Source organism: Porites lutea, chromosome 2, assembly GCF_958299795.1.
Source record: "Porites lutea chromosome 2, jaPorLute2.1, whole genome shotgun sequence".
Lineage (NCBI taxonomy): Eukaryota > Metazoa > Cnidaria > Anthozoa > Scleractinia > Poritidae > Porites > Porites lutea.
Genome location: NC_133202.1, coordinates 55,743,638 through 55,754,608, shown reverse-complemented (window position 1 = coordinate 55,754,608; position 10,971 = coordinate 55,743,638). Strand labels below are relative to the sequence as shown.

General features: G+C 39.5%; 1 protein-coding gene across 1 annotated transcript in view; it reads right to left on the bottom strand.

The window, feature by feature from the left end:
• Positions 1–10,472, bottom strand: part of LOC140926441 (uncharacterized) — a 23,001-nt gene extending 12,529 nt beyond the window's left edge. Inside the window, exons 1-7 of the mRNA XM_073376181.1 lie at positions 10,325–10,472; positions 9,336–9,461; positions 4,349–4,657; positions 2,800–3,318; positions 1,994–2,239; positions 1,069–1,482; positions 1–174 (exon numbers count right to left, since the gene is read on the bottom strand). Of these exons, the coding sequence (XP_073232282.1) occupies positions 1–174; positions 1,069–1,482; positions 1,994–2,239; positions 2,800–3,318; positions 4,349–4,657; positions 9,336–9,461; positions 10,325–10,472 (1,936 nt within the window). The remainder of the gene's footprint in view (positions 175–1,068; positions 1,483–1,993; positions 2,240–2,799; positions 3,319–4,348; positions 4,658–9,335; positions 9,462–10,324) is intronic.
• Positions 10,473–10,971: the final 499 nt, after the last annotated feature.

Sequence of the window (10,971 nt, the reverse complement as noted above, 5' to 3'; positions counted from 1 at the left end):
CGGAGGTGACGTCAGGGCTGTAAGCATGGAGCGGCATTGTTTCTTTAAGGGAACAGTTGTTCTTTTCGTAACTCCACGCTAAGCACCGCTGATGCTGATTACACATAGCAGCACACTGAGCTGATGATTCCACGTCCGTCATAGTCTCTATATCATGGCCTTTTCTTGAAGTGGCTGAAGGGTAAAACAATCGCAGCATTGGCTCGAACAGTTTATTAAGTGGCCTATTAAGACAGCTGACATTTTCACAACGCCACCCCAGAGAAACGTCGGAGAAACAAGCGCAGAAATTCCATACTGATAATGCACGTCACTACCAAGAACTGAGTAGTGCCTCTGATTGGTTGAAAATTTGCTTCAACCAATCAAATTCGCTACCCAGATCTGGGTAGTGACGCGTCGTCAGTATGGAATTTCTGCGCTCGTTTCTCAGACACCATTTTGCGGGATATTCTTTAAGGAAATGTTTGGAGAATAGTCTTGAGAATCTGTATATGTATATCAGTATTGCCGGGACTTAATGCTGACTCCTGGAAATACCGAGAAGCGCATGATCGCCCCTAAAAATACTAGTCAAGAAAGTGTAGCACAACTCTAAGTGCTATTGTCTTAACAAACATCTTTTCACTGAAGAAGAGAACATCCACCGCATGCCTTTGTGTAAAGGAACAGAAAAATTCACCCCTCTTCTTGAGAGATAAAAAGGCTGTTGCATGAGCAACCCGGTTTTCAACTTGCAAAATACAGCAGCGAAAGTAAACGCAAGTTTACAATTGACTTTGTTCTGCAATTAGGAACCGTTTATAGACAAGCTGCAATTGAAGAAGTCTCCTACCCAACCGTTTTTCTCTCGTCATGCAACGCTCTTGTTGGGGAGTAGCGTTGAGTGACGAGACAAAAACGGCTGCCTGGGAGACTACAAGTGAAGAAGAGCGCAATGTTGTGACATGCAATTACTCACGCAACCTGTTTCCTTCGCCGTGGCATTGTTTTGGCTTGAATAACAAGGGCGCCACGTACATATGTTTCTGATGCTACTCTTACTGGGAGTAAATATCAAAAACTTACCAGACTGTACACCAAGCGGCATATTCAGTAAAAACGAAACTTTCATGTCCTTTTTAGTAGGATTACCAACACTGAGTGTAAAAGCCACACCAGGCACAAAGGACAAATCTCTTTGTCTGGGACGAAGTGTTCCGTAGGCATACAGATCTATTTCCAAACCAAAGAAACTGTCATTCTTCATACTAAGCTTTGTAACTGGAAATGAACCAGAATAAGACAATGCTTCCACTCCAGGGTACCCTGGGGGAGGGTGTGTTCGAAGCAGGGCAGCTCTACTTCCCATCGGCGAACTGACTCGGACACCTAAAACAGCTTTGTCCAGTGCCCCTGGGCCAAGTTTAACCGAGCCACCTGGTGACTGGTTTTCGAGTGTCCATTCATGGATCGACCCATCAGCCCGGAGCTCTAATGAACCTGTGCAAATGGTTACAAACATTTGCTTATTAGGAGTTTACTCATAGCTTTTCTTAGGTGTATCTTAGGGTTTCGAAGACGATTCACTGATCAGTAATTTGGCTCAGATGAAATAAACAGTGTAAAAGAAATCGCCTAAGTATGCAGTGAAACTACGATATAACAAAGATTTAAGGTACCGAAAAATATGTTCCCTATAACGAGGTTCTTTTCAAAATATTGTACTATTCGTTATACCGAGGACGATGTCTTCGAAATATAGAAGTTCGTTAAATCGAGGTTCCACTGTTAAATTACTAAAGATTGTTTCTTTGAAGTAGCAACACTCACAAAATAAACGTACATGTATCTGCGTATTACTAATTATTACTATTAATTATACTTGTCAGATTAAGCTAAATTACGTTCCACTTTTCAAACTTTTACGCCTGATCGTCGAAAGGAAGTAGTTATTTAAAACAATAAGCAAGAAAGCGTCACTCGGATGTTTGTTGCTCTTATACATATTCACCTGTACCCATTCCTCCAAGCGGTACGGCAGATCGCATGCCAAGAGGAGGAGGAATTCCATTCGGGGCCTGGTAAAGATATTTCACAGGACTATATCGGGGTGTCACCCAGCCATGGACAGTCTTGGTGAAATTTTCTGGTTCGACGTACAAAGCACATTGTTGAAGGAAGGTGAACTTCATGTCTTTTGTGACTGTAGAAGGACCATTGAGGAACTGGATTGAATCAAGCATATCTCCAATATTACCTAAAAACCAATATATAGATGTTTTGAAATACATCTTCATCAAAGCGATACATTATCGTCTCATAAGAAATTTCTCGGAAATTACAGAGGTCGGTCAAAGTACTGTGTAAGCTAAACATTTTTTCTTTTGCATATCAGCCTGCGTAGCAAGTTCTACCATGCCTTCAAGTTGATCAAGTTGCTAAAAAGATGTGCCTGAGCATTCTCCAACTTTTGTTTTTTGCTAGTAAGAGGACACTTGCTACGAGGCTAATTCAGATCTGTATCATCCGTCAGACCAAGAACCCCCTTTGGTGCGTTTTATTTAATTTATTTGCATGTGAATGGAATTAGCGGCAGAAAATTTCGGGATGATATGAAAATGCATGAAAATAAGCGGAGAAGATAAAACAATGCTGGAGAGTAATACTTAGAGCTAACTCCCTAAAAAATTACAGCAAAACAAAAAATAAGATTTTTTCCTAGCCAAATTAATCAGTGCAGAGCTAAAAAGGTCTGCAGTGATTAATTTGCTTCTCCACTTGCAGGCTTAAATAAACTTCACTCTTGTAACTTCTTACCTTCACTAGAATTTGGAATAACGGTTTTCTTGTTTATTTTCCTGTCCCCGTTGAAGTTGATATGTGTTGTCGGTGTGGTTCCATTTTGGTTATTTCGGAGGTGATTATCTAAGTATGCTATAATGATATTAGGAGTTTCGCTTTCCTTGGATTCACAGTCTTTAAGGCTGTAACATTGCACAGTATAACAACGATTTGTCATAATGACAGCGATATCACACAGAGGATCCTCACAGCAACGTTCAGTACAACTCGTAATGTTATGTACTGTTTTATGGAGTTTAAAATTTCCTGCGTTCATACCAGACTTCAAAGAGACATTTTGTGCCATTTCTTTGATTCCACATTTCCCTCCATCTTTCTGCAAACTGTTGTTTTTTCTAGTGTTCATTTTCATATCTTTCAGCCCTTTTCTTTCGTCCTTCTTGTTTTCCCGTTGCCCCTCTCTTTTCGGTAAATCTTCTTTTTGAACTGTTTCCTTTGAGGCAACAATGTCTGTGGACTGAGCAATAATTTTCCCTGTAAAAGGAAATTCAAGAGAAACTTGGATTCAGTAGAGTTGATATTCTTGTGCATTTTTGTGTCATGCATTGCACGCACGCGCATTCTACAGATTAATCAGTTATCTGCTGGCAGATAAGAAGCTAATCTGTAGGTTACGCTGATTTCCAAAATTAGCTGTAGGCTCTTAGCCAATGAGAAGACAGATAGTGAGTACAATGTATAATAAAAGAGAAAATTTGGCTGGAGCATGGGAGATCTATTCTTTCTTAAGTTGTTTAACTTGTTTTAAATCTCCGCTTTCATGATTACGTGTTATAAATGAATCTTGAATCTAAAGCCGATTGCCTTTCACCCGACTCAAAATTATTCTTGGTTCCAAAGTTCGAGCCCGGTGTACTGTTACTTTATCCCAATTAAAAAAAAAAGATCAAAAATAAAAAAAATAAACAATGATATTATTAAAGCTCATGGAAATTCTACTAAGCAAATAACCATCCAATTGTATTCCTTGTAAGTTGATTTTCAAAATGATCACTCTTACTAACTCTTAAGTGATTTTGTCTATAATTTCAGAGCTTCGTTTTTTTTCTCCATAAACCGAGCATTGAACTCAAGTAGTACTTTAGCGCTTAAAATAGTAGCCATCAACGCCAGTCTAGTAAGTCAGTTGTTTCTTTATCAAGGCAAAGCTTGCCAGAACATAGACATAAACAATTGTAGCGGACTGATTCATTTTGATGCAGCACGGAAACGTGATTCCAGTCACTTGAAAGTAAGAGTTTGTTGGCAAGTATTATCAATTTATTCACCATCTTACTAATTATTTTAAATAGCTCTATCATATCATTGTTACCCTTAATAAAATATATTAAAGCAGCGACGAAAAGCCATGATATAACTCTAATTCTAATTGGTCATATTCTCCGTTAGGAATTAGAGCTTTGCTAGCTGCTCGCTAGATGGAGGCCTGTTTTACTGGCAGAATTTCTCGGCATGTCTAATTCCATCTCCCTTGGACATCATATCTCATACAATAAACTATTACCTTGACGTGTTTTACCCAGTAAGGCAGCCTGAAACGACCTCTGTCCCACCTCGGGTGATCCAAAATGGCAAACATTGTTCACTGAACACAGCATACCATAACACAACATATCGTGCGGATCAAACATCACCATATCGCAATCCGTCCTGTTGCAGCACTCTAGCAAACACCTGGAAAGGTTTCCGTGATGTCCAAACTCGGTTCGTGTCAATGAAGTGTTCAGAGGAGATGAAATAACTGCGTTATCAAACGTAGCCACCGTAGAACAATCTTTTGATGGGAGAAGCAAACCACCCTCAGCGACGCAACCTTTTAATCAAACAAATGAAAGAACTTGATTAACCGGCGGCTTACATATTGCAAAGACACCAATCACCCTTAGCATCCATCGGGTCACGTTCCTAAATTGTCCTCAATTTGTTGAAATAGCCATTATAATGAAGAGTTGTTTACACCTAGTTATTTTTGGTAAATATTTTCCAAAAATTTTGCAACCAAGAAGTTTTCGTCGTCCATCTTGCATTAACAATCATCCGGGTGGGTCCTGTTTTTGGCCACTGTTATTGACAAAAATTCTTGAAGTTAACCTACCCAAAAGAAGAAGTATGTTTACGAGAACGAGAAGGCCATTTTCAATTAAAGAAAAGAAATGAACTCTGGAATGTCTGCGAAGGAACATGGCACCCGACTAGTGCTTTTTAAACAAGGAACCGTCGATCCGAATCATCCATTTCTTGCGATCCACTGGCGCGTGACATGAAGAATAGAAAGTTTTGATTTGCGAACAAGAAATTCCATCAAAACACACAGGTGCTTTTGTAATGCATGGTAAATCAGTCACCGCTTTTAAATTTTGAACAGTCGGCACCCAACTGATTTCTCTGCGGGGTTAAGTGGTGGTGATTCACAATCATCACTTACTTGTAGTCTTACTCAATCCGCAGCCCCTGTCGAGAACTGGTTTCAGTAACTTTTAGTGTCCGGCAAACTTCAGAGGCGATAACAAATTTAACACAACATGGCAAATTATTTGTTTTTCATTTACTGCGCCGTGAATCAGTTATCACTCTCCCTAAAAGACAGATCACCTGACAGATCACCTGACTGGTTGACGCGGTGTTAATGCAATCCGATTTGTAAACACTTAATTTAATTCTGAAGAAGAATGTAGAAAGACTGATAACTGAAAATTTTAATGAGTTTATTGTAAAATTCAGGTTATGAGATAAGTTTTTTGTTTCGTTTAGTAACGGTCAAGTGAGTGATCGGGTGATCCCTCGGCAGAAAAAGGCGATCCCGTAGAGATCCCCAATTTGACTATCCATGAAGGGTAACTATTAAAAAATACGAGCTTCTTTTAAGTGGGAAGGGTTAAGCATGGAAAGTTCCCTCAGTTTTGACAAGTGACCCATGGGGAGGCCTGAACCATCCGGTTTTAATTAGAACTCCTTTGAAATGAAAATCGAGCTTCATTATGAATAGATTTCCCCCATTTTCACATATCAAACATATTCAACCGAGCCTTTAGATAAGGGACTATTCAGTGTGCATGTTTATCTGAATCCTTATCCAAAATCACAAAGAATCAGTATACTGGGATTTCAGGGGATATCGATTAAACGTTTGAGCCATTTCTATCTTCGCTGGATAGCGTTTATAGGGTGCTTCGACTCCAATTATGTTAAGAAGTACTCATATGGGATTTTTAATTATCTCTGCAGTCGACGTTTTTGTTTAACGCCTGAATGGAGAAATAATCTTTGTGCAATTAGGTACCATGGAACTCTTTCGATTGTTAGTCTGACAAATAGATTGATATCTCGACTATAACAACACTGGAAAGTAAGGAACCACAGAAGCCTCAAGGACACCTCTAAACCTGAGAAGAAAGGTAAGTGGCGTCATTTAAACGAATCGTAGTCTAAATCCATTTTCAATCATAAGGATCCAATATTTTAACGCTGCCTACAGCAAACGATAAATATAAAAAAACGAAGGAATATAGGGTGGAATATAAACCAAGAGGGCCCATGTTCCTAACTCGAAAAGGCCGTCTTAGTCATTAGATTTGGTTCAAATGATTTGGTCACTAGTGTTAATCATGCATGGGTCTAGTCTCAAAGTGAATTATAGACGTCCTTAACTATGACATTTCAGCTTTGTTAGTAACAGGTACCCGTTATGATCGGCGGACAGTGTAGCTCTTCGGTCAAAAGATCGACTTTTTTTAACGAGATTAAAACAGCAGTTAAAAAGCTTTCAGGACAAACGACTAACGTTTTGCAGCTTTGGCAATGAAGATACCGTGCATGGATGCTTTAAAGTTGTGACTACTAATACTCACCATAACTCGACTTCCTTGAAAACATGTCGAAACATCACTTGCATGGACGTCAGGTAAGCTTTGAAATGTTTCTGTAACTGCTTAGTTTATAAGACCTTATAAGTAATCTCTTATGCAAGTGCACTTAGGTGTTCTTGGCTGCTTTGCTAACACAATGAATATTATTCAGCCAATAACTGAATAAATTGTACTGTACTTAAGTTAAGACACTGAGTCAAGGTTGTTGCTCCTTCTTTCTGATCACCGTGCCTTTATTGGGGGTAGAAAATCATAAAACTGAATTGACAAGCAAAATATATGCCTTGAATATCTGTTTGATATTCTTAAAAGGTGTTAAGGCCTGTTAAGCTACCTTAAGTTTTATTGTGGTGTCAGACATTGCGTACAAACTACAGATGGTTCATTTTATTTTACATGTCATCCGGCTAATCCAGCCTTACTTCTCAGGTATACAGTCTATCTCGCTTCCTTTGGCAAGTTAATTATTGCTTAAATAGAGATCTCGTTTTTACAAGAGAAGACGGATTCAAGGCGGATTTAGGATAAGACTCTGTTTGTAGACAATCGAATGTCCATGACATCGGTGAACCAACCCAGTGAACGGAACGTATCAAATAGCCATGTTTCCTCTGAGTAACTATTTTTGGTACCGCAGTGCACCCAACGTCAGGTACCAGTGCATGAAATTAACAACCAATCGGATTTGTTGATTTAATTACAGGTTACGCTGGTGATATGTGTGCCATGCCAGAAGCCATCGCTTGGATGACTCGGAGACCCCAGTGACTTTTGAAAGGCCACACGAGTCAAAGCATAAATTTTCACTTAAATTAAAGAAGAAGAATGGCTCTGCTAAATTTGACGATGGTTCTTCTGGGATTTTTATATGGTAGGTTAAATGTTGAGCTGTTCCAGTTTAGATGCGTTCAGTGCTTGTTCCTTGATCAATGAATCGTTTAGTGTTCATTCTTTTCTTGCCTAGTGATTTCCGTGGTTGACTGCAACTTAATGCCTAGACATCAATGTTCCCCGCCTTATGCTTCGGAAAAGAAATTAGCAGGCAATCCACTCAAGCCTGATCACTTTAAACAACTTGGAAAAGTCCAAGACATGAAAGAATGCATCGATAAATGCTGTGAAGTAGAACATTGTGATCTAGCAATGATGTCTTATGGAGGCCAGAACTGTTATGGAGTGGCTTGTTTCAGCCAGAACCTTTGTCAGATGCTTCCTTCATATCCTACGAGAATAAGTTTCGATGTGGCACACGTGTCCAGATAATCAAGTTTGTCGGACTGGAGAAGTTCACAAAAAGAGAAGCTTATTGACTCACACCCCGTTTACACGGGTAGTCCGGACAAATTCTTGAACGGACGAATTTTTTTACCAATGCGATCAGTTTTTATACGGAACCGTGCAAATTCTGTTACAGATTGCAGTATTGTCTGTTGTTCCCAAAAAATTAAACTTGCTTGTTTCCGCCCCGGGTCTCCTGGAAATGTAAAGCGGATCTGCGCAAGTTTTTGTCCGGATTTGTGTAAACGGGCTCTTAGATTACCCCACAGTAAATATTTTTTTTGTTACGCTCTGCGAAGCAAGAAGGAAGTTACGAGGCGTAAAAGCAATGAACATCCCTGCACTAATTTTGAGCTCAATGGACCGTGGTATGTGGACTATAAACAGACAATTAGATTGTCACTTTCAAACCATAAGGACGTAGCCTTTTCTTTTGTTTATTTTCTTAAGGCCTTGCGAATCACGAGTTACGATATGCCGCGTTACTTGCGAGTCTTTATGATAGATAAAAAGTTGTTAAAGGGAGAATAGATTTACCTCACGCCACAGCCCTGATCGACGGCGGAACTTTTGTACAAAACCACGTGTGAAAGCATTATTTAGTCAGCAACACTTGTCACCGCGCAATAATCACAAGCAGTAAAATTCAAAATACCATAAAGTATAAATAGAGCAACCAACAAGTTCAAAAGATTAACTTAAAATCATCATTAGTGAGATGGACCACTTGGGAAAACAATCCCTGCAGATTTCTCCGAACAAGGAAAAACGCACTAAAACATGAAACTTTATTTGTGGCGCTGTCTTCATTGCTATTATGAAATGCTTTAAGTAAAGCCGCGTGTAACGTGTTAGTCCAGCACTTGCTTTACGCCACGCACGCGGGGATCCAGAGCCAGTGTGCGCGGCTTTCAAAACATAACATAACATAACATAAAATACCATACCATACCATACCATACCATACCATACCATACCATACCATACCATACCATACCATACCATACCATAACACAACACAACACAACAATCTACCAAGATATCTTATCTCTTGGTATGGTGTCAAGATGGATAGCCTTAAAAACTATGATTAACATATCGTGGCACCTGGTACTATCATAAGCCTTATAGATTTTACTGTTGACTGTTGGTGGTACTAGTTTTTGAAGCCGGCAAACTACATTGACCTGATTATTGACCTGTAGTACAAATATTCTTTATATGGCTGTTGAACTGCACATTCTTATCAATGTTCACTCCTAGAAGATCACTGCTATCTTTTACTGGAATTTTAATGCTGTTAACGTGAAAACTAAAAACGTGATTGGTATTTCCTAACACTATTACCTGATATTTGTTTGGGTTTGTTATCATACCATTTCGAGAATATGGCATTGAAGTCTCGTTCTAATATCAATGGATATTTATCCGAGTCATAAATCTGCCCATCTTCAGCGTAAGCATTAACATACTCTGTCCATAAAGTAAAAGAGATCATTCATGAAGACATTGAAGAAGAGGGGTCTAAGGACTGATCCGTGAGGAACCCGTTTTCTAACCGGCATCGCCGCACCCACTTCCTTATTATCCAGGTTAGTCCTCCAATCCTCTATTAAACGTAGCAGCGTACTCTCACAACGATAATTCTTTCGATATGTGCATATAAAGTCAGACAATATATCTTTAAAATACTCTCACTGATAACTGATCGGACAAGATTCTTTTACAGATGTTGTTTATAAGTGGTAATACAGTCACCGGCCGCCGGATAACTCTTCATGGAAAAGTTCATCTCCATTGATCAGAGGTGTTACCTGGCCCATTTTCCGCCTAACCGGATAAGAACACCAGATAATAGTGCAGTTGATCATTCTTGAGACTGGAGCAGATATTTTTAGTAGCTTTGGATATAATATCACGTCCACAAAATTTTTGACTCTTGATAGAAGATAGTTGCTGTTCCACCAGAGATGAGTTTACGGGCTCAGATCTAAAAGGTCTCTTTTACACTTGGTTGTGCTTTTTGCTCTAATAATAGGATGTTCAATAAATGTTCCGTAAAGTCAGCAACATAATCCATTTTTTGAAGTTTCACCAACATTTCCCAATTTTCTACGAAGTAGCCATTAAAAAGCTCTGCAATAACTTTCCTGTCGTTGGTAAAGGTATCGTCTTCTTTAACTATAATGTCAAAACCAGGAAGAGGTCAATGATTTAAGCCGCTTCTTCATAATGTATGATTGAGCAGTTCTTTTTTTGAGTTAACAACCAATCAACAAAACATTTGCTCCTCTCCTAGTCTCTGTAATGTCATGATTAACGCGACGCTGCTGTACTCGGTCTATAAAACACAACGGTATTGCCCCAATCTCCCGCAGTGTTGACCCAGCGCTTGGTCGATGACGCATGTATAGAGTACTCTCTCCAGAGTCGGACATTATGTGCTGATCGGCAGACTGTCAGGTCTAGGAGTCCGACGGACATTCGTGTATGAAATACTCATTGCAAACAAGAGAACCGCGGGACATTCTAGGCACCAGCTATCGCCCTGCGATTAACCGTGCGTGTCTGAAGACGGCTTTTTTAAAGCTTTAGAAAGATATTTTTACTTCGGCGGAGCGCGAAGTAACGGATTCGCGAAGCCTAGGAATGTATCAAAGTTGACTTTTTTTTGGCAGATTGGGCACGCAAAGTATGTAGGTTTTCGGTTTTATTCGGCTATTTGACGAAGTGAGAGCAGAATTAGTTCGAGATACCTCGAGATAACTTCGATTTCTTTGATTTATTCTTTAACTTTTGCAAGGAAGAAAGAATTATTATTTTGGCTTTCCCGGGGTTTGAACCGACTCACCTGTGTGACCCGTCAGATCAGAGGATTAGCCGATTGCGCTACTGCAATCCAAGGTAGTTCGGGATATGAGAAATAGTTATGAAATGATGCACTAGTTTCGGGACAAGATTGGGCGTGCAAGTTCGTGACTTT